Source organism: Coregonus lavaretus (genome assembly GCF_964263955.1).
Source record: "Coregonus lavaretus genome assembly, chromosome: 7".
Classification (NCBI taxonomy): Eukaryota; Metazoa; Chordata; class Actinopteri; order Salmoniformes; family Salmonidae; genus Coregonus; species Coregonus lavaretus.
Window position 1 is genome coordinate 29,152,969 of NC_139994.1, and position 24,897 is coordinate 29,177,865.

Below are 24,897 nucleotides of genomic sequence, written 5' to 3' on the forward strand. Positions count from 1 at the left end.
TGAAGTTTAGCACAGTATAAGATCAGTCACAGTCGGCTTACCCTGTTGTCAAGAATACAAACACGGTAAAACACAGACACACAGAATATCAAATATGAGTTTGAGAGGGTTAATGGGGATAACAGAGAGGGCTAGCTGCTATTCTATTCTCCCTAAAAGTGAAATATAGAACATACATGACCTCAGACTTCACAGTTCTGTGAGGTGTAAACCGTTAAAGGAAAGTTAGGGGTTAATGTTAAGGGATGTAAGTAAAATGTTTCTGCATTGGAGCCCTCAGTAGGGAGGTCTATGAATGAGTACCTGAACCCTCAAGAGCAAATATAATTTAACAATAATAACCACTTCACTTCAAGACCCAAAGACACGACGTGTCAGGACGACGGCCCCATTTCTGAGATCCCACTTCTGACACCAATTTCATTTAACCAACAACACATGTAGTCTTTCAGATACTCTGACCGGAATGAAGAGAGTCTCAGTAAACATGACATTGCTGTGCACTCCCTCTGACTGGACAATGGGGGTTGTGCAAGAGTTATAGGGGGCTGAGTTACAGGACTGCTGTTGTCACACAGTCAGGACCCAAGGTTTCTGAATAGGTCAGCGTTTCCTGCCCAGGTAGGTGTCTATGATTTGCCTCACACCTCGCTCTCCACACTGGAGAAGTGTGCGGACCCCCTCCGTGAGCAGAGGCTCTTGGCCTTGAGGGGCAGGTGAGGTGACTGTAACCTTTGGGGCTGGGGTACTGAGCGCAGTCTCTGGTACAGGAGTTTGGCACTAGCAGAAGCCATAGAAGACGGCTGGGGGGCGCCTGGGGTGGAAGATACTACAGAGGGAGATGAGACCGAAGAGGAAGAGGTGGGAAGAGGGACGTGGATGGGATGGGATGCAGAGAGAGGGGCAGGAAGGGCTGGGAGTGTTGGTGGAGGGAGGGAGGGGATGAGGGCCTGCGATGTAGAGGGCTGCCGAATGCGGTCCGTCCGCTGTGTTCGCTGGATGCTGAGATTGGACTGGCTTCCCGATTTGGGTTGATTCTGGGTCCGGTCGGGCTTGGAGGAATGCCGTTTGGAATTGGCGCTGCTCCCGAAACGTTGACAGTGTAGAAATAGCTCCTCCTGGCTACGAGAGCTCACCCTGGCCCATTTCGAGTGAGCGTGTTCATGTTCGAGGGCAGATTGGCAGTTGCAAGCCACATAACCTCGCCCTTTGTCCTTCCTTTTCCCTTTCTTCTCCTCCTTCACGGGAAGCTTGTCCACGGACCAGTATCTTCGAGGAGCTGGTGGTGTCAATGGAGGTGGAGGCCATTGTGTACCACCTATCCTCCCTGAACCCCAGGCTCCACCTGATCCCCAGCTACCTTCCCCTGCTATCTCTGCTCCCCCCCATCCCTCCCCATGCCTCAATAACGAGTCATCCCTACTGTTTATGCTGCCGGCTTTTTCTCTGGCGGGATAAGTGTCGAAAAACCAACCTCCCCCTCCTATGCCCCCAACCGCTCTACCCTCATGACCCTCCCAGTACCTTTCGAACTTTCCAAATTCTCCCGAGGAGCCGTCGTCGTCTGAATAGATGCCGACCACCTTATCGCGTTCTCTTTCGGACTCTGATGCGGTCCTTCTTCTTCTTTCGTGTCTCTTCTCTTGCTCCACTTTTCTCCTTTGCTCCTCGGAATCGTCATCCTCATCTTCGGAATCCCACTCATGAAACGACAGACCTTCTTTGGAGTGAACCTCCACTCTCTCGTTCCTGCCCAACAGGGGGCGCTTCTCCCCTTCTTTCCGTAGGGCCTCTCTATCTGAACCCTTACTCCTGCACCTGGATGAGAAAGGGATCAGTGGTAGAAATGCAGATGAAGGAGTCTCTGAGGATGGGTTTCCCGCTCCCCAGAATTTGACAGAGGTTGAGGGTTTACTGGAGCTCTGGTACTGCTTGCTGGAACTAGAAGGCCTACCTGCATGCCTGTGGCGAGAGTGAGGACTTATGTGCCTTTCCTTGCCTCTAATGTCGTCTCCATCATCTCTTTCCTTATCCTCTCTCTCTCTCTCTCTCCTCTCTTCATCCCTTGGAATATCCCATCCATAACTTCTGATAGAACTTTCACTCTTTTTCCGCATTGAGTCACGCCTCGGAACAGAGTAGGAGGAGTAGGCCTCTTGTGTTATCGCTTTGAGCTGCTCTCCCTTCTCACCATCTCCCTCCTCGTGCTCTGATCGCTTGCCCCGATCTCTTCTCTTCACCTTCTCCTCTTTCTTCCTCTTCTTCTTCACTTTACGCCGCTTGCGCTCCCGCCCTCTCTCCTTTTCCTCTCTCTTTTTTTTCTTCCGGCCTTTCTTCCTTCTCTTTCTCTCCCTTTCTCTCTCTTTGTGATGTCGTTTCTCCTCCTTCCCCTCAGCCCTGGTTCCTGTTCCTCTACGTCTTTCTCTCTCGCCCCAGGAGGTCCACCACTCCTGCAGCTGGGCTAGCTGGCTCCCAGCCCTCTCTCTCTCATACTGTAGACGAGGCTTGCGGGGTGGTACAGGCGGAGGGGGTGGACTGCAAGGCAGTGAGCGAGAGGACATGCGTCGGGATTTGCCCTTGCTCCGTCCTAGCAGGAGGCTAGACTCCTCTGTCAGCTCATCAGAGTCATAGACGTCCTCGACATCCCTACTGCCAGCCCTGTACTTAAAACTCTGGGACGATGTGTATGAGGTGTTGGAGGATGAGGGTGAGTTGGAGCGTGAGAGGGAGATGGAGGATGAGGACGAGGATGAACTGGATGAGGTGGAGGAGCAGGAGCTGGAGGTGTAGAGGGCGGAGTGAGAGGGAGTGGTAGGGGTAGTGTGGGCAGGGGACGAGACAGGGACAGGCAATGGGAGTGGGGGAGGGCGACGGCCTTGCCTGCCACCTCCATCCCTTGCGCCGTATCGCCCTCCCCCTCTTCTCCCCAGGGGGAGGATGTTCTCATACAGAGGCCCCCCGGAGCCCTTTCTTTTAGGGAGGCTGCCTCTTCTCCAAAATGGCGGCCGATGTGGGGATGAGGGGAGCGGTAGAGGGGGCTTAGACATGAAGTGCCAAGGGGGCGGTCCTTTAGAAGGTAGCCATGGCATTCCTGAGGACTTTGTCCCCCTCTGGTTCGTTTTGGGGGTTTGAGATCCACCTGTTTGTGGGTCAGCATTTGCCCCTAAGCCTTCTGGATCGATCGGGCCATAGTATCGCTTGTATTCATCCAGGCCACCGTCCCCTCCACTGGCTCCCCCAGCCCAATGAGGGTGCAAGCCCTGTTGAAACTGTGCCATGTCTGGGATCCCACCGCTGCCACCAATAGGTTTGTCCGTGCTGGGCTTGGGACGGTTCCAGCGGTCTACAACAGCCAATCTGCGGTCATGGCGAGGCAGAAAAGTGGAGCACGGCATAGGACCCTCCAAAAGGGGACTGTTTGATGGCCCAAGGGCCATTGCAGAGTGCCCAGTAGTTGGTGGAGATGCAGCAGGAAGCATGCTGTATGCTTGCTGCTGTTGCTGCTGCTGCTGTTGCTGCTGGTGATGATGCATCTGCTGCTGCTGCACCATGGCAAGGGTAGTGTTACAGGTTACAGCCGCTGAGATGTGGGATTGGGGTGGAGGCGGCATTGTGGGAACACTATGATATAGGGGAAGTGTGTTTTTGAGGCCTCCAGAGATGGTTTCATCTTCAAACTTGCAGCAACTGTACATACCCTGGGTAGAGATAGAAGGGAAAGCTAATTAGGATACAGCTAGCAAACTACACATCCCAGTATCCCTTGATGAGAATATTGATACTTAAGTCTCGTTACATATGTACATATGTTGTGGCAGAAATGTAGCAGAAATGTGTCCCCATAGACGTACCTCAGTGTCTGCATTTACAGTGCACTCAAGCTTCAGTTCAATGTATCTTTTTAAACTACCACCTAGTGTGCTGCGTACTCTGGAGCTCCCACTGCACTGCTCAAACAGTAAGTCAGAACTTACTCTTTAAAAAAAGAATAGGCACTTGATATCTCCTGATGTAAAAATGGCTTTATAAATACATTTGATTGATTGAATAATCTGTCCTTTCTCTCCCCTCTAGCATACAATGTGACTTTCCATGAATATGGCGGATGCCACTCTAGGCAATCTCTCTCTACTCTGTACTCTGGGAGAGGTGGAAACTGACCACAAAATACTAATGAGGAACTTGTGACAGGTCTAATACAGGTTTAATACTAAGTAATTTACTGCCTTAAAAGACTGACAGGCTACAATTATCGGTTAAGTGCGTTGAATGGTGGGGCCATGTAAATCATAACAGCTTTATCACCTTTACTTGAAGGTGATTCATTCAATACCAATACGTCTTATGAAAAACAAGATTCATCCCACTAAATCACAATTATCAGGGTGGGGGCAAATCTGATGGACATGAATCAACACAGTCCGTTAAGCACATGAATCAACATTCTGTGAAATTGAAAGCGGGAGTCACGGTCGGACATATCCCGGAACACCAACGTAGAATGCAGCAGTATGAAAACACTTGATGTTACACAATGTCATCTGAAATCTGAGAGAAAATTAAGCTCAATTTTAAATAGGTCAAATTAAAACGAGGTCACCGTGTACGTGAATATTTTGATACAAGGACCTACCTTTTGAACAGTACTGCCTAAACATAGCCTGTGATGCATTGATGCACCGAGCCCTTTCCCTTCCGCCACCACCAGGAGGCATCACTACCACCACCACTACTACCACCACCACCACCACTACCACCACCACCACAACTACCACCACCACTACCACCACTACCACCACCACTACCACCACCACCACCACTACCACCATCACCACTATCACCACCACCACTACCACCACCACTACCACCACTACCACCACCACTACCACCACTACCACCAGCAGGGGTACCACCACCACTACTACCACCACCACTACCACCACCACTACCACCAGCAGGGGTACCACCACCACCACCACCACTACCACCAGCAGGGGTACCACCACCACTACTACCACCACCACTACCACCACCACTACCACCAGCAGGGGTACCACCACCACCACTACCACTACCACCACCACTACCACCAGCAGGGGTATCACCACCACTACTACCACCACTCAGTCAGTGACTCACCCTGCTGAGGGCCAGTAGGAAGTCCATGCCCCCGGAGCGGCCCAGGCAGTGCCTGATCTTCCAGTACACAAGGTGCTCCCAGGCGAACACCAGCAGACTGAGCCCCATGGCCACCAGCAGCATGTAGAAGACGCCCGCCATGTTGTCGATGTCCAGCTTGGAGCTCATCACCTCTATCTTGTCGTTGTGACAGATCCCCGAAAGCCACAGGCGCTCGAGCATGTCGATCTCGTCTGGCGGTGGGAGAAGAGGGGACGGGAGGGAAATAAAAAACAATGAGAAGGGATTATCTGCCTTTGTTATGAGACAGGAAGTGTTTTATACCTGAAAGGGGGAAGCTGGGAAGGTAATAGTTTGAGCGGTAAGAAAGAGGAAGAGGGAAGAAAGTGTGTCTGGCTCAGAGCTGTTGTATGATGGCAAAGAAAAACTGCAAATGGCGAACATAGTGTGGGCGGGGGGCAAAGCGAGAATGAGAGAGAGTGAGCCTGTGTGTGTGAGAGAGAGAGAGAGAGAGAGAGAGAGAGAGAGAGAGAGAGGGAGGGAGAGTGAAAGAGAGACAGAGAGCGAGAGAGAGAGAGAGAGAGAGAGAGAGAGAGAGAGAGAGGGAGGGAGAGTGAGAGAGAGAGAGAGAGAGAGAGAGAGCAAGAGAGAGAGAGAGACAGAGCGAGAGAGCAAGAGAGAGGGGGAGAGAGAGTAAGAGAGAGCAAGAGAGGGGGAGAGAGAGAAATAGTACATCTTTGATGGAGGTCTGAAATGGCCTGGATACAGAGTCTCCGGTGCTAAGAGTGACCCCAACAATGCTTCAAGATGAAAGGTAGTGGACACTGATAGGACTCCCGACACTAACCATTAGTACCTTATCAAAAACAACTGTAACACTGTGAAGGAAAAATTGAGGAAAACCCAGAGCTTGTGCTCAGCGGAGAGCACATATTGAAATGGCAGCCACCTCTGTCGGCTAAAGCCCTCTGCATTGCAAGAGTAGCTACTTAAAGGACGTTTTAAAATCCTAGTTCATCAGAGTTATAACACTGAAACATTAAACTATATTAACCTTAGGTTAATTGCCCCTTGTGGGAAATCCCATTGTAAAGCCCAAGCTACATGGATTAGAAAAACAGGAATTAACCATGTTGACTGGAATGTCATAATCCACTCCAATAAAACTCAATAAAAAGGAATCTACCTAACAAAAATATTCTTCCAAGAATGTGTAGCTAAGAATTCACAGTCAGAGAGTTAAAGTGATCTCTCTGATTACATTTTTTACATTTACATTTGAGTCATTTAGCAGATGCTCTTATCCAGAGCGATTTACAGTTAGAGCAAATCGTCTTAAAATAGCTAGGTGGGACAACCACATATCTCCGTCATAGTAAGTACATTTCTCCTCAATAAACAAGTGCAAGTGTTGGTTCACGAAAATCACTATACTTAACTGACAATTGTGTTTTCAACAATGGATCCTAATTTGCATGATCATAAACTGTGGCAGACTCCTAATCTCATTCATCATATTTCAATAAGCACCTCCGTCCCCGCTCTCACATTCAATCCTAAATCATGACAGCAGCTGAACCCAGGGCTTCATAAAGCTGCTTTAAGATCTTTACAAAGACCGCTCAACTGAGACAGAGCTGCAACATCCTCAGCACTAGCGAAGGAATAACCCCACCTTTTAATCACAGAACCAGAGCAAATGAGTGACAGAAAAAAAAGTATTAGAAAGAAAAAGTCCCATAATAGGAATACCAATTGTAACATTAACAATACAAAGTAAGTATGATACAGTACTGGATAATACATTTATGGAATCTTTAAGACCTCTTATGATGTAAGGATTAGTGAAACATTCTGGGGTGGTTGCACAGACCCAGATTAAGCCTACAGTACTCAAGGACTAAAGGTTAACTAGAGAATCACCATTGCAGTCCATGTTAAGGCTTAATCTGGGTCACAACCACCCCTAATAAATCCAACATTCAACATTAATTTACTGTCTTACAGTATGATAAGCCTTCTGTAAAACAGAGCATGTAGGCCTACTGTAAGACATACAGGTAACTGCCAAAATAATGGACACTTGAGTATATGAGGGATACAAAGTATTTTGAAAGCAGGTGCTTCCACACAGGTATGGTTCCTGAGTTAATTAAGGAATAAACATCCCATCATGCTTAGGGTCAGGCATAAAAATGCTGGGCAGGCCATTATTTTGGCTACCATGGCTATGCCCCCATCCACAGGGCACGAGTGGTCACTGAATGGTTTGTTGAGCATGAAAACGATGTAAACCATATGCCATGGCCGTCTCAGTCACCAGATCTCAACCCATTTGAACACTTATGGGAGATTCTGGAGTGGCGCCTGAGACAGAGTTTTCCACCACCATCAACAAAACACCAAATGATGGAATTTGTCATGGAAGAATGGTGTCGCATCCCTCCAATAGAGTTCCAGACTTTTGTAGAATCTATGCCAAGGTGCATTGAAGATGTTCTGGCTCGTGGTGGCCCAACGCCCTATTAAGACACTTTATGTTGGTGTTTCCTTTATTTTGGCAGTTACCTGTGGTATGTAGGTCTACTGTAAAATGTACAGTATGTAGGACAAACTGTAAAACCGTGAATACGTACAGCATTCAACTGAAATAAGCAGTAGGTACTGCAGGAAAGTGTATTTTTTCTCTCACTTCAATCCACCACCAAAAGCAGAGACATAGATTGATGCTGCCAGCCTGCCACTAACAAGCCAGCACATTTATCAACTTCTCCTGCCTGTCCCCAATCCCTCTCTCCCTCGTCCATCTCTCCCCCACTCTCTCTCTCCTCACCGTCTCCCACCAGCTGCAGTAGGGCCAAGTCCACGGGCCGTTTCCAGCGGGTGTTCTTATGCAGGGCGATGCCGTAACCCGTGGTGGCGAACACCTTGCCCGAGCCAATAGTCATCACCTTACAGCCCTCGTCCTTCCTCGCCATGTAGTTTAGCACAGCTGCATCATAGATGAAGGCATCTAGTTTGCTGAAGGGGAGGGAGGGAGGGGAGAGACATGGGGATGAGAGGGAGATGATAAGTGAGAATGCATCATGTGAGGTTTAATAACACGGTACGTCAAGTCTGGGTGAGGAATAGGCTGCTGGTGGTCAAGTCGTCTTGGGGAAGTGATTAAGTGTCTCTCCTCTGCATGAGGCGCACAATTTGTTATAACTACCCTCATGCTTCCAACATGATAAGTGTACGTTTTATCGAATGTAAGCAGAAATCGTATGTTGCACTATAGACACCAGCAGAGAGACAAACACACATACAATATGACAGGACCTCCTGGGGAGATAATTGTTGCTAAGAGGTTGCTATGCTGGGTCATGTACATTACGGCACATAACGGAAAAATAAATGCAACGGAAAGTGAAAATGTGCGTTTCTTATTGGACAAGTCTAGGTAGTCCCTCCCTGTTTCAGTCTGTTTTCTTCCGTTTGGTGCCTAATGAACATGGCCCTGGTTGGATGCAATGAAATGAAAGGGATGTCATCTTCACAAACACACAAACTGACCCAGTCTTGAGGTTGTCGATGGCCTCCTCCACGCCCTTCTGGTTGTTGCGGATCATGAAGTTGTGCATGTTGGCGTAGTTGCTGCGGATGTTCTCCTCCGTGCTCCCATTGGGGACGGTGCCAAATCGGAGCGGGGGGTACTGCTCAGTGGGTTGCTGGAACTGGGGGGATAGAGGAGGAACTAGCGGTTGATGAGGGGATTCAGGGTAAGAGGTGAGTGACGAGTACATTACATCGTAAATAATGCATGCATAGAGATCTACGGAAGTTAGACAGGTGGACAATACCTCAAGCAACGTGTCAAAAATCAAAGAGCTGCCAAAACGCAAGAACATTTGAAAAGATTGCGGCTCAAATCTCCAACACCAACTCAGCAAGTTGAGTGTCTATCTTTTGAGATGTTGTGATTTTTGGCTGTGCTGTCCAGTGCCCACCCAATGTCCTTAGATCTCATGTAAAAAGGCTTCTTCTATTTCCCCCCAAATATAATTTTTATTACAGAGATCTTCAGAAAGGGAGAGAATTGAGACGGACCAATGCATAAGTTGTCCGAAGGTGGCAGCAGCATTACCACTAGACCAACCTCCAGCACAACAAAAAACTTCTACTTTTATTGACTTCCAGGCGAACTCTGATTCTCCACCCTTCTCCTGAAGCGTGCACTTGCACATTCCCGTCATGGATTAACAATAATGGAGACTCCCTCCAGACAATGCCTTCACCAATCCATAAACAGGTCATGTGCAAGTGGGAATAATGAAGATGCCGATGTGGTATGAAAACAGACATCATGGCCACCTTGGCCTTGGATCAGAACGCCCTCCTCACTCAACACACCTTCTTGTCGCTGAGGCCAGACACAGTGTCGATGTACTCCTCTTGGATCATGAAGGCTGCCAGGTTGGCCGTGTAGGAGGCCAGGAAGATGACAGCGAAGAAGGCCCACACCAGCACCATGATCTTACTGGTGGTTCCTCTGGGGTTCTCCACAGGCACTGAGTTATTGAAGACCAGAGCCCACAGCAGCCAGATAGACTTCCCTATGGTGAATTTAGAGCCCCCTGTCTCTGGATAGAGAGAGATAAGGGGGACAGACAGAGGGGGGGAGTGTGAGAGACAGTGAGTGAGAAAGAGAGAGAAAAAGAAAGAGAGAGAGAGAGAGAGAGAGAGAAAAAGAAAGAAAGAGAGAGAGAGAGAGAGAGAGAAAAAGAAAGAAAGAGAGAGAGAGAGAGAGAGAGAGAGAGAGAGAGAGAGAGAGAGAGAGAGAGAGAAAGAGCGAGAGAGAGAGAGAGAGAGAGAGAGAGAGAGAAATGGACACATAAATATCCCCAGGGTACTCACACTGGCATGTAACTCATCACGCCTACTTAAATTGCTTCAATGGGGATAACCTAAAATAATAATGACCATACTGTAATAAATGACTTACTCTTTGCACTTTGCAGGCTGCGGTTGTAGCCAACGGGGCTGAAGAACTCGAAAATAAAGACTGTGACGGCGACCACGGACAGGCACATGACGAACATCATCACCCACACAGCTGGGCTGTACGGCTCTGAAACATCACAACACAAAGACAAGGGTTCTGTTCCAAGGTTCTCACTAGCTTACTAATTAGAAGGAAGCTATGGATGCATCCCAAATGGCACTCTACGGGCCCTTGTCAAAAGTAGTACCCTACAATTCCCTATATACAGTGTGGTCCGAAATTATTGACACCCTGGAAAAGATCAGCAATAGTGACTGTATAAAATAAATAATTCAAATACTGAGCTATATTGTACACTCCAAAGAATTGGGAAATTGTATTATTTTATACTAATAAAATTGCTCAGAGAAAGAGATTTTGTTTAATATGTAATACAAAAAAATCTCCAAAAGATAGGGGTCAAAATTATTGACACCCCTAAAGATTCTTATTAATAAAGTAGTCAAAGGTTTAGTATTTGGTCCCATATTCCTAGCACGCAATGACTACATCAAGCTTGTGACTCTGCAAACTTGTTGGATGCATTTGCAGTTCATTTTGGTTTTGTTTCAGATTATTTTGTGCCCAATAGAAATGAATGGTAAAAATGTATTGTGTTTTTTTGGAGTCACTTTTATTGTAAATAAGAATAGAATATGTTTCTAAACACTTCTACATTAATGTGGGTACTACCATGATTACGGATAATCCTGAATGAATCGTGAATAATGATGAGTCAGAAAGTTACAGAGGGTCAAAGATCATACCCCCAAGACATGCTAACCTCCCCTGTTACTGGTAATGGTGAGAGGTTAGCATGACTTGTGGGTATGATCTTTGACCCTCTGTAATTTACATTAGTCACGATTCATTCAGGATTATCCGTAATCATTGCAGTGTCCACATTAATGTAGAAGTGTTTAGAAACATATTCTATTCTTATTTACAATAAAAGTGACTCCAAAATGACACAATACATTATTTACCATTCATTTCTATTGGGCACAAAATTATCTGAAACACAACCAAAATGAACTGCAAATGCATCCAACATTGGAAAATAGCCAAGGAGGGAATTGTACAAAAAAGCCATTCTCAAACAACTACGCTCGTGTCATAGGTAGGGATAGGAGGAATCTAAAGGGGTTGTTTTGTGGTAACATGATGTTGATTTGATACCTGTGAAGTAACGTTGTAATTACATGTATTAATGTGTTTCATGAAATTAAAAGGTTTTGTTATTACACAAGTGGAATACGGAATTTTCTTTAAATAATTTTTGGAGGCTCAGATTCTGTCTGACTCTAGTCATATAGGAGTAACTTACAAGCTCAAAACAATTAAGGTCAAACCAAGACGGTTGACAAAATGGTTGATGGTCTCAAGAAAACAACCTTACAGAAAGGGTCAGTCTTGAAGATCCAAGATTTTCTTGGCAAGAGATTACTCTGTGCTCTGGCCATCTAAGACATACTAAGACCAAGCCAAGGACCCTTATGTTACCATCAAATCAGTGACCCTTGATTCAGGTGAAATGGCCTTGGGATAAGAAAACTCCAGGTTGGATACAGTACATGTCCAGATTGTCTACTAAATCTTACTTGACAGATAGATAAACATCCATGTTTGAAATGGATCATTCAGTGGGGAAAAATGACATACAGTATGTGCTGTTTGAGTGTCTGAAACTACGACCACATCCAGTCTGTGCTACTTGAGTTTATGTCTGAACTAGCTTGTTTTACATACAGCACAGCCGCCTCCTATGGCCAGATTACTGTGTAATACTGAGTCATATCTGATGAGCTGCCATTATCTTGGTGTATTTCACACTGGATTATCTAAGATCTGGCTGCAGATATAGACGCACCATCACGTCTTAATCGATGGCTGTAGCTTTAAGATGTCAGTCTTGTCTGCAGACTGAGTCTCTGTCTCTACATGGTTGGGCAAAGTCTGGAATTATGCTAAGGAAATTTGAAATGTAGAGGTGTTATCTTAGAGACATATTTTACTCTGAAATATCTTCACCCTTCATTACTGAGGGGGGGGGGCATAGCCTATTGGAATACTGAATTTCACCAAATGCTACAGTGAAAAATACAAGACAAAATGAAAATATCAACGGGTTTATGGATTTTGTTTGAGAAGCCTGTGAAACCGGGCTTGACAACTTTGATACTAAACCAAGAGCGAGAAATCAAGGTTTTCCTTGTTAATGGGGGGTAACGTTGGTTGGGGTATGTCAGGTATTGTGTGTTACCATAGACCCTTCATAGCCCATCATAGGCCCTTCATAGCCCATCATATGCCCTTCATAGACCTTCATAAGCGCTTAGTCAGCCCTGCTCACCAAGGAAGGCCGACGGCGAGACGGTGCCATTGCTACGGGAGACCATGACGCTGATGCCCGTCTCCACGAAGGGCACGGAGAACTCCACAGCCTCTGACCTCTCCTTGTTGACGGTCAGGGAGCCAATGGCCATGTCGGCCCGTTTATAAACCACCTGGTGGGCGGGAGGGGAACTGCAGTTAGGAACAGAAAGAAACGGGCCCATTCACGTTCACAGGCATTCACTTCCAGCTGTCTCAGTTGTAAAATGGTTACGTTAATGAGATCCGAGAGTGAGTTGAGCGACTGAGGAGCCTCGCGGTGGGGGAAAAGGGACACCTGCACCTGGTAGCAGGAGCCTAGCCCCCGGTGGTTGTGTAAACACAACAACACACCCTTAGCTGTGCTGTCACTGTGCATCTGGGCTGACACAGCCCCATCTCTTCTCTGTTAACCACCCGTATTAATCCCGGCACCCAGAGGGGGATTGTCTTCCCTGGAAATAACGAGGCATTTGCCCAAGACTCCACGCCAAACACTCCCTAGTTCCTTCTCCATGGGAATACTAATCTATTTGACAGTTCTTGGTCTCATTCTGTCTCCTGTTTACTTTTAGGGGATTTTAAGGAGGAATTGCATGGCACCCCTTGAATACGTTTTTTGAATACGAAAAGAAAGAGAGAAGAAGAAATACATGACCCCTGACCTCCCCGACCATGCCATTCCACTGCCCATCACTCCCCCTCTTCCCGTGTCTGCCATTGGTCACCAGGTAGAGGTCATAAGAGAAGCCCACTATTTTGGCCAATCGCTTGAGGACGTCAATGCAGAAGCCTTTGCAGCAGTGCTTCGACGATTTCTCATCCACCGGCACACTGTGGTTACAGAGAGAGCGGGGGAGGGAAGGAGAAAAAGACAGGGAGGGAGAGGGGAGAGACAGGAGGCAGAGGAGAGAGAGAAACAGAAGGGAGACACAGAAGGACAAGTGGAATGTATGAATTATTAGCGAGAGCTGTATTAGCTGGATCAATACTGCCTGAGCTGCTCAGTTTTAGAGAAGGGAGGCATATCAGAACAGACAGGAGAGGAGAAGGAGGACTGTTTTAAAACTGGATTAATTGCAATGTTTCTGGGTGGGTTATCCTCAGCAGGGGATGAGGAATTTTAACAGGACATACGTGGACTCTTTCCAAGCATGTAGCTTTACAACAGGAATGTCTACAGAAAAAGCCTGATGACAGATCAAAAGCTAAATTTAACTGGCCAAATATCAATGTGTGGTCCCTCCCTGTATGCCCACTATGATAACCAACCAGTCACTGCAGGTGTTAAGATTCCAATGGAATGTACAAACCAGGCTGATTAACTGGGGCAATCTCCCTGAGCCAATACAATTTATGGAACTTTCAGCAGGCCTTGTTACCAGACATCTTATCAGAGACAGACTGGGAACACACAACACACTCAGCAGACCTCCAGAGACCAGGACAGACTGTGCAACACTGAGTGAGAGTTTATAAAAGAGGACAAGAGAGAATATACAACAGCATGTCAATGAGAAAACGGGCAAAGCATGTGGTTACTGGTTAGACTATGCTGCGTCCCAAAAAGTTACTTTAAAGGGGAACTTCAATCAAAAGTTCAAATGTAAGGTTTTGTTTGGAACCGTTTACATTTACATTTTAGTCATTTAGCAGACGCTCTTATCCAGAGCGACTTACAGGAGCAATTAGGGTTAAAGGCCTTGCTCAAGGGCACATCGACAGATTTTTCACCTAGTCGGCTCAGGGATTAGAACCAGCGACCTTTCGGTTACTGGCACTACGCTCTTAACCACTAAGCTACCTGCCGCCCCGTTTAATATCTCAAATGATATTTCCACCGTGTGTGTAACCCAGAGCTGTTTGTCAAAATCTATAGTAGAGCACTGAAGCTGATGATGTCATAGGGTCACTGTGCACCATTGTGGCTCATTGCATAGATTTACTTTGACAATTATAAAGACATTTTAAAAGTTTAAAGGCTTTATTACTTATTTACAGCAATTCAGTTGCTAAATCTTTGCACATTTTCTGCAATTATTTTCCCTGAATGGCTTGAGGGGAGGGAACGTAACCATGCGACATCATACTTTTAGAAGGTATTATGGTCTTTTTAGGGAGGGTGGAATAAAGCATTGTATTTGAAACACACTCTCAATAAACTATATCAATAATGAGGAGCAACATGGACAACCACAATTACATTTTTTGTATTACCCTTTACACTTATGATAGCTACAACATTTAAACTATGTTGGTTACATGTTGGTCATGGTTAAAACATCTGAATGGTTAAACCATGGTCAGTTATAGTTAAATATCTGCATGGTTAGACCAGAGTAGTTCATGGTAAAACATCTGCCACAGTAGCATGCCTTACTTGGTGGTGTTGAGTGGTAGTCTGCAGGGCACCGAGTCCCGGATGCAGGAGTTGGTGCCTGGGTCGGCGGGCTCCACAATGACAAAGGGCCTCTCCTCCAGGGTGACCACCCTGAGGTGCTGGGTGTCATCCAGCGGCTTGAGGAAGGAGCCGTAGCGTGAAAAGGGCTGGATAATGAGATCCAGAACACCGTTCTGCCACGTGCCAACCTGCAGGAGATCATTTAGAGCCAATTAGAAAGTATATGGAGCGTGAGGAGGAAAAAAGGAAGCCTTTGTGCGACGCAGTGTCTCTTTTGTTCACCGCGGCGGTTTGTGGTAAGTGTGGCATGTACTAAACACTTGAGAGTGTTTCGGTGTCTCGGTGGTCAAGCCGAGACCAGAAGCGAACGCGACCTGTGTTGAAGTGATTCACTAATTAATTCAAGTGAGTACTTTGAGAGAACCATTTCCTCAGTTCTTCTTCAGGGTCACTTGAAGTTGATAGGTTCTAATATCACTGCAATGTATTAGACGTATACATATGTCGACCATGGAATGGCCTACACATGTATATTATTATCCTAATATTTGAAATGGTGGTTATTTTATACTATAGGGAACAGTAAGTCACAGTATTTATGGATCTATGGAGACTATAGACGCACGGTATATCATAAGCGGTCATGTGTAAACGTGTCTCCGACCAATACAATTTGATTTGATTTGATTTGAAGTGGTCTGACCTTTTCCATCATGTAATGTAGTCTGGGGTCAAAAACTGGTCCCAGAGCTCAATCGTCCACTGCTTGTTCACTCAAACCCAACTGATCAGAGCACTCAGAGGAGATGGGAAATGAACATAAGGAGCGCTACTACAGGGACCATGTTATCATACAGCTGCAACTGGGTGAGATTAACCCACCTTGACAGTATGGAGGCATATCACGATTCATGCTGAACAAATTACTCCTGTCGTGAATGGATATCATGGAATCACTACGCCTTGAGGCAACAATGTGGGAAAACATCCAGAGTGATGAAAGGTTAGTTGAAAACAGCAGGAATGGAGTGAACGAAGAGCTGAGGCAAGCACATGGGCTTTCTCTCTCTCGGGGGAACAAACATTAGACGTCGAGTTAGCCTGTTAACGAAAGCTAACAAGGTTGACAAAACGTTAAGGAGGAGTAAGTAGGCACATCCGATGAACTGTGATAGTGCGGTTAGCGTGGTTAGCAAGGTGAGGGGAGAGAGTGTGTGTATGTGTGTGTGAGGATGAGTTAGCCAGACTTGATGGGTGTAAAAGTACAGCTGCACCATTGAGAGCATCCTGACTGGTTGCATCACTGCCTGGTATGGCAACTGCTCGGCCTCCGACTGCAAGGCACTACAGAGGGTAGTGTGTACGGCCCAGTACATCACTGGGGCCAAGCTTCCTGCCATCCAGGACCTGGCGGTGTCAGAGGAAGGCCCTAAGAATTGTCAAAGACTCCAGCCACCTTAGTCATAGACTGTTCTCTTTGCTACCGCACGGCAAGCGGCACCGGAGCACCAAGTCTAGGTCCAAGAGGCTTCTAAACAGCTTCTACCCCCAAGCCATAAGACTCCTGAACATCTAATCAAATGGCTACCCAGACTATTTGCATTGCCCCCCCCCCCCCCCACCCCCTATTTTACGCTGCTGCTACTCTCTGTTTATTATCTATGCATTGTCCCTTTAATAACTCTACCTACATGTACATATTACCTCAATTACCTCGACTAACCGGTGCCCCCGCACATTGACTCTGTACCGGTACCCCCTGTATATATCCTCGCTATTGTTATTTTTACTGCTGCTCTTTAATTATTTGTTACTTTTATTTCGTATTATTTTATTTTGTATTTTTTTGTGTGATTCTTTTTGGTATTCTTTCTTAAAACTGCATTGTTGGTTAAGGGCTTGTAAGTAAGCATTTCACTGAAAGCACTACACCTGTTGTATTCGGTGCATGTGACAAATACAATTTGATTTGATTTTAAATGGTGGTTAGCCAGGTTAGCGAGCGTGTCAACTAATTAGCGGTTAGCACACTAACTCACTGACCTCCTCCCAGCCTTTCCCCTCGGAGTAGGAAATCACGTCCAGCACCGGATTGGACAGGTAGCCGTCGCTGTTGAACGAGTAGTCCCGGCCACTCAGCGTAATGTTATTGAAGAACCTGGAAGACAGGGAATGGAGTGAGAGAATGGCAGACAGAAAGAGAAAGAGAGAGAGAAATAGAAACAGGGAAACAGAGAGAAATAGAGGGGCACACGAGACAACTTTCAGCACAGACAGACAGAGAAACTGAGAAATGGGAGATGGAAAAACAGAGAAATGGAGAGGCATGCTAGACTTTCAGCAAGCTTCAAGTTTTAGCAGGAAGTGACAGGGAAGGCAATGAGAGAGTGGCAGAGAGAGAGAGAGAGAGAGAGAGAGAGAGAGAGAGAGAGAGAGAGAGAGAGAGAGAGAGAGAGAGAAGCAGGGGACACTTAATCCTAGATATCTTTCATGTGTCTTCAGTTGCAAGCTTTGTAGTTCAAAGATCCAAAAACGGAAGAGGGAGAGTGGCAGGGTGAGAGACAGCAGGATGCAGGTGGGCAGTTAGGCAATACACTAGAGATCTCTCTATGTCCCAAGCTGCTTGTTATTATGTTCCAGCCATGTACAGTTACAGGTAGCTACGTCACATAAAATAAAAATAAATGACTTCATTAATAAAACGTGAACTTGGCTTTGAAGTAACCAAAGTTCTGCAAACGGCAGGTCGTTTCTGCTTATCACATGAATAATGTGCAGCGCCTGTAAGTATTTGAGACTTGCAAAGACTGCAGTATGCAGAGAGGTAGGGTAGGCAGGCTATTTTCCATAATCTTCAACGCATCTGTACCTCGTTGATATTGAGAGTGCTAATGGTTTCCTAGCCCCTCTGATAATCAGGGGTAAAAGCTATAAAGCAAACCACACTAGCTGTTGGCTTTCATGTGGAATATTTTGCTGTTAGGGGCAGTGTGTCTGTTGCAGAGTCTGAGATGCTTCTATGTCCCCATGACAACACTGCACCTAAAAGCACCATTCACAGAGGACGCCAGTCAGATAGAATGTTAAAAACTCCCTTCCTTCGAATGGCATTTGGAATTAGTCGTCAGAGCGTTCTTGTTTTCATGATGCAACAATCTGATTGAAGATGCCCTCATTTCATTTTTTCCATTTTTTATTTCGGCCATTATTTATGTAACCAGTGTGAAATGGCTAGGGTCCCTGGTTCAAGCCCAGGTATGGGTGAGGAGAGGGACGGAAGGAACACCGTTACATTTATACGAGGTTGTCACATAAAAAGCCTACCACACAATATGAGATTTTTATATACGTCTCACCCAATGCCCTCTCTCTGACTTCACAAGAGTATTGAGCTGAATTATGACTTATCATTTCTGGGGTTTTCTATATCATATCATATAGCAGGAGGAATTGTTCACATTCTGGCACATGGTAAGACAGGCTGAAGCCCTACTGCTAGGGGCTATGTTGGTCTTCAAATCCATCCTGTTGCTACTGTATACAGTATATAAGGGGCAATAATGGAATGCAAACTAATGTAATGCAATGCAAATGAGCTAGAGGGCCTTATTTGTACAGTACCAGCCAAAGGTTTGGACACACCTACTCATTCAAGGGTTTTTCGTGGCCTAGTGATTCTATGATATCTATTCACAACAGGAGGAATTTGTTCAGCATGAATTGTGCAATTATTTTTACTATTTTCTACATTATAGAATAATAGTGCAGACATCAAAACTATGAAATAACACATATGGAATTACAAAGTAACCCAAAATGTTTTAAACAAATCAAAATATATTTTATATTTTAGTAGCCACCCTTTACCTTGATGACAGCTTTGCAAACTCTTGGCATTCTCTCAACCAGCTTCACCTGGAATGCTTTTCCAATAGTCTTGAAGGAGTTCCCACATATGCTGAGCACTTGTTGGCTGCTTTTCCTTCACTCTGCGGTCCAACTCATCCCAAACCATCTCAATTGGGTTGAGGTCAGGTGATTGTGGAGGCCAGGTCATCTGATGCAGCACTCCATCACTCTCCTTCTTGGTCAAATAGCCCTTACACAGCTGGAGGTGTGTTGGGTCATTGTCCTGGTAAACAAATGATAGTCCCACTAAGCGCAAACCAGATGGGATGGCGTATCGCTGCAGAATGCTTTGGTAGCCATGCTGGTTAAGTGTGCCTTGAATTCTAAATAAATCACTAACAGTGTCACCAGCAAAGCACCCCCACACCAAACACTTCAAACCTCTTCCTCCATGCTTCACGGTGGGAACCACACATGCGGAGATCATCCGTTCACCTACACTGCTTCTCACAAAGACACAACGGTTGGAAACAAAAATCTACAATTTGGACTCATCAGACCAAAGGACAGATTTCCACCGGTCTAATATCCATTGCTCGTGTTTCTTTGCCCAAGCAAGTCTCTTCTTATTATTGGTGTCCTTTAGTAGTGGTTTCTTTGCAGCAATTCCCATGGGGCGGCGCACAATTGGCCCAGCGTCGTCCAGGGTAGGGGAGGGAATGGCCGGCAGGGATGTAGCTCAGTTGGTAGAGCATGGCGTTTGCAATGCCCGGGTTGTGGGTTCGATTCCCACGGGGGGTCAGTATGAAAAAAAAAAAAAATTATGTATGCACTCACTAACTGTAAGTCGCTCTGGATAAGAGCGTCTGCTAAATGACTAAAATGTCAATGTAATTCGACCATGAAGGCCTGATTCACGTAGTCTCCTCTGAACAGTTGATGTTGAGATGTGTCTGTTACTTGAACTCTATGAAGCATTTATTTGGGCTGCAATTTCTGAGGCTGGTAACTCTAATGAACTTATCCTCTGCAGCAGAGGTAACTCTGGGTCTTCCTTTCCTGTGGCGGTCCTCATGAGATCCAGTTTCATCATAGCGCTTGGTGGTTTTTGCGACTGCACTTGAAGAAACTTTCAAAGTGCTTGAAATGTTCTGTATTGACTGACCTTCATGTCTTATAGTAATGATGGACTGTCGTTTCTCTTTGCTTATTTGAGCTGTTCTTGCCATAATATGGACTTGGTCTTTTACCAAATAGGGCTATCTTATGTATACCACTCCTACCTTGTCACAACACAACTGATTGGCTCAAATGCATTAAGAAGGAAATAAATTCCACAAATTAACTTTTAATAAGGCACACCTGTTAATTGAAATGCATTCCAGGTGACTGCCTCATGAAGCTGGTTGAGAGAATGCCAAGAGTGTGGAAAACAGTCATCAAGGCAAAGGGTGGCTACTTTGAAGAATCTCAAATATAAAATATATGTTGATTTATTTAACACATTTTTGGTTACTACATGAATGTAGAAAATAGTAAAAATAAAGAAAAACCCTGGAATGAGTAGGTGTGTTCAAACATTTGACTGGTACTGTATGTAAGGACTGAATGAAGGAGTCATAAAGGGCATTATTACTTTTCACATATGATTTGTTAAACAAAGCCCATAAAGAGAATACTGACGGCGAATAGAAATCCAAACCCAAGCGTAAAGAAATGAAAGCAGAAAACACCCTTGGTCTCTATTCTACATTCAAATTATTATTTCATGGTTTGGAAAAAGAGAGAAAAAATCCTGCTGACAAATACCAAACTATTCAGTAGTTGCTTTTCTTATAAGATGAAAAAAGATCATGTGTTAATGTTAGCATTCACTTAAACTCTGCAATCTCACTGATCTCTCTTGGTGAGTGCCATGTTGTCATGGCAACACACAGTCATTGACATTACATGTGTTTCCACTGATGCCGAACAATGTGAGGTGAACAAGCTACGGAATATTTGAATATAGATTTGTCTCTCATGCCGTAACAAAGACAACTCATAATGGCTAATGCATTCAGACAGAGAAGGATGGAGGAATAGAGAGAGAGAGAGAGAGAGAGAGAGAGAGAGGGAGAGAGAAGACAGGAAAGAGAGAGAGAGGGATAGGCAGAGAGGGAAAGAGAGTGAGAGAGCGAGAGAGAGAGAGAGAGAGTGATATGGGGCGTAGGGGTGGAGGGTTGGGGGGGGCAGGGGGGGTGATTAGCTATTTAAACATCAGACAACATTCGCATTAATGTACTCGCTTTAGAGCTGCATGCCTCACTGGTGCCAGCGCCTTCATTCGGAAACGGGACGGGCCATGTGGTGGGAGGGGGGGAGGGTGTCCCTATTCTGTTGACAGTGCCCCTGCCATGATAGCGATGGCTCGGGAGATACAGAGAGAGGCCAGAGGAGCTCTGGTGGCTAGTTGGGTTCATGGCTGTGTGTGACTGCCTCCGATATTTCTACCCTGCATTTGTATTTGTATTTGTATTTATTAAGGATCAACATTAGCTGCTGCCAAGGTCCATTAACATTAAGGCAGTAATATACAATTTAAAATATTACATTACATTTCATAACCCTTTTCACAACACATTAAGTGTGTGCCCTCAGGCCACTACTCTACTACCACATATCTAAGCCACTATTATCAATTATCCTATTTACATGTAAAACGATGCCGCATCAGATCCCTTTTAGAGTCGGACCAAGGGAGGAGAGAGATGGGGAAAAGGAAGAGAAAGAGGGAAGAGATGGAGTGATGAGAAAAAGAGTGAAGCAGGGAGAAAGAGAGGAGAGAGAGGGTTGTGAAATGGCAATAGATGGGAGAGCGTGGGAGGGAAGGAGGGAGGGAGGGGAGAGAGAAGGAAATTAGATTGAGGATGAGATTGAATGGTGTAATAAAAACAATGCATAAAGAGCATAGCTGTGGGAGAGATAGAGGGAGGAGAGAGGGGTGCAGGGCTGACAGAGGTGCAGAGAGGTACGGAAGGGGATGCTGGTGAAAGATAGAAAGGGTTGTGAGAGAAAGAAGGGAGAGTGGTGAGATGTAGATAATTGTAGTTTTATCTTGACTGGTCAAATAAATGTATTAAAGAGACCCATTATAGCTGACACATTAACAATGAATGAACAGTAAGTGGTAATTAATTAATTAATTGGTACCATTTAGGCCTTTGGTAAAACTTTATTTGCCTTCAGAAAGTATTCACACCCCTTGACTTTTTCCACATTTTGTTGTGTTACAGCCTGAATATAAAATTGATTAAATTGAGATTTCTTGTAATAATGTCAAAGTGGAATTATGTTTTTAGAAATTTGTACAAATTAATACAAAATGAAAAGCTGAAATGTCGTGTCAATAAGTATTGTTATGGTATGTCTAAATACGTTCAGGAGTAAAAATGTGCTTAACAAGTCACATAATAAGTTGCATGGACTCACTCTGTGTGCAATAATAGTGTTTAACATGATTTTTGAATGACTAACTCATTTCTGTACCACACACATACAATTATATGTAAGGTCCCTCAGTCGAGCAGTGAATTTCAAAGACAGGTTCAACATCAAAGACCAGGGAGGTTTTCCAATGCCTCGCAAAGAAGGGCACCTATTTGTAGGGTAAAAATAAAAAAGGTAGACTTTGAATATCCCTTTGAGCATGGTGAAGTTATTAATTACACTTTGGATGGTGTATCAATACACCCAGTCACTACAAAGATACAGGTGTCCTTCCTAACTCAGTTACCAGAGAGGAAGGAAACTGCTCAGGGATTTCACCATGAGGCCAATGGTGACTTTAAAACAGTTACATAGTTTAGTTACAGAGTTTAATGGCTGTTATAGGAGAAAACTGAGGATGGATCAACAACATTGTAGTTCCTCAACAATACTAAACTAATTGACTAATCTCCAAAACATGCCTCCTGTTTCCAACAAGGCACTAAAATAATGCTGCAAACATTGTGGCAAAGCAATTCACTTTTTGTCCTGAATTCAAAGTGTTATGTTTGGGACAAATCCAATTCAACACATTACTGAGTACCACTCTCCATATTTTCAAGCATAGTGGTGGCTGCATCATGTTCTGGGTATGATTGTAATCGTTAAGGACTGGGGAGTTTTTCAGGATAAAAAAACTAACGGAATTGAGGCACAGGTAATATCCTAGAGGAAAACCTGGTTCCGCCTGCTTTCCACCAGACACTGGGAGATGAATTCACCTTTCTGCAGGACAATAACCTACAACACAAGGCCAAATCTACACTATAGTTTCTTACCAATAAGACAGTGAACGTTCCTGAGTGGCTGAGTAACAGTTTTTACTTAAATCTGCTTGAAAATCTATGGCAAGACCTGAAAATGGTTGTCTAGCAATGATCAACACCCAATTTGCCAGAGCTTGAAGAATTTTGAAAAGAATAATAGGTAGCTAAATGTTGCACAATCCAGGTGTGCAAAGCTCTTATAGACTTACCCAGAAAGACTTACAGATGTAATCGCTGCCAAAGGGGATTCTAACGTCTATTGACTCAGGGGTGTGAATACTTATGTAAATTAGATATTTCTGTATTTCATTTTCAATACATTTGTAAACATTTCTAAAAACACGCTTTCACTTTGTCATTATGGGTTATTGTGTATAGATTGTGAGAATAAAAAATAAAAAATCCATTTTGAATTCAGGCTGTAACACAACAAAATGTGGAATAAGTCAAGGGGTATGAATACTTTCTGAAGACACTGTATCTACAGCCTATCAGTATCATTTCAACTAACGATCTACTAACCTTAGGCCTAACCCTAACCCTTATCCTAACCCTAAACTTAACCCTAGTCCTAACCCTTACTCTAAACCTAACCCTAACTGTAACCTTAGCAAGCAGTTGCTTATCAACAGATAGTTTGAAGATAGTATGACCATCTGTACAGCATCTACAGATCCAAATAACTATCCAAATAAAGTATGACCAGGCCTTTGTAGTTATTACGGATTACATCCTCATCAGTTCATTTAATCCCCCAATGCTAGTCAATAAACTAGCTTGATTCGCATAGACAAGTCATGTATCTTTAACATGATTTATATGGACTCAACATTTTACATTTACATTTCAGTCATTTAGCAGACGCTCTTATCCAGAGCGACTTACAGTTAGTGAGTGCATACATTTTTCATACATGTCATGTACAGTATCTTTAACTTGATTCACATTGACTTAACAAGTCATGTATCTGTAGCCCCTTTCCTGCAGTCAAATGACCAAATCATCCTCCAGTGACCTCATGGGTGGAATGTTATTAATATTTTTAATAATTTCATAATTAATACACTTTTTTTGCTGAAAATCCGGTGTTTCTATGTCAAACGGTCTTGTTATATTTCAGTCTTCTGTGATGTATATAAAGTGTAATATTGGGATGCAAACTCAAAATTGAATACATTTCAGCTCTATATCTGACATGGTACAGATGTCTTCTTTTTTTAAGCCCATAACCATGTGTGTGAGGTGTATACTTTTGTTTCAAAGTAGATTTGTTTAAGACTACCAAGAAACACTCTGTGTGACCCTGATTTAGCCCACTGCAGTAAAAGGTAATTAACTTGATTTGCAGCGACTCAACAAGTCTTGCACCTTTAACTTGATTCATATGGACATAAGTCATGTCTCTTTAACTTGATTCACAAATTAGCATGGTTCATGTATATTTAATTCAACACAAGAACATGGCTCATGTTCTGATTCTGATTCATTACTTTATTCTGACACATACTGTATCCGGACGGACATGGACATACTGTATGTACAAATGGCTCATGTATCTTTCAGACAAATGTACTGAATGAATGACAGGAGGGACTTGGAGGAGTCACCTATGAGACACGGTTGACAGGCAGCAAAAGACAGACGGAGGGAGATACAGAGACTTCTCATACACAACTGGGAACTAGACAGGGAGAGAGAGATAAAATGAGGGTGAGAGAGAGAGCGAGAGAGAGAGAGAGAGAGAGGGGGGGGGGGGTTGAGGTGTTTCAGCTGTTGATGGGGAGAGAGAGGCAGTCAAGGGGGAGAGAGAGAGAGAG

At 44.6% G+C, this 24,897-nt stretch overlaps 1 protein-coding gene across 1 annotated transcript in view; it reads right to left on the reverse strand.

Annotated features, from left to right (window-relative positions):
- Positions 1-641: 641 nt before the first annotated feature.
- The window catches only part of LOC311132491 (uncharacterized protein), a gene marked incomplete at both ends in the record, with an annotated part of 37,195 nt that continues 12,939 nt past the window's right edge, over positions 642-24,897 (reverse strand). Inside the window, 10 exon segments of the mRNA XM_084165774.1 lie at positions 642-3,698; positions 5,140-5,372; positions 7,973-8,160; positions 8,695-8,855; positions 9,532-9,761; positions 10,124-10,249; positions 12,516-12,669; positions 13,201-13,369; positions 14,916-15,124; positions 16,980-17,094. Of these exon segments, the coding sequence (XP_084021900.1) occupies positions 642-3,698; positions 5,140-5,372; positions 7,973-8,160; positions 8,695-8,855; positions 9,532-9,761; positions 10,124-10,249; positions 12,516-12,669; positions 13,201-13,369; positions 14,916-15,124; positions 16,980-17,094 (4,642 nt within the window).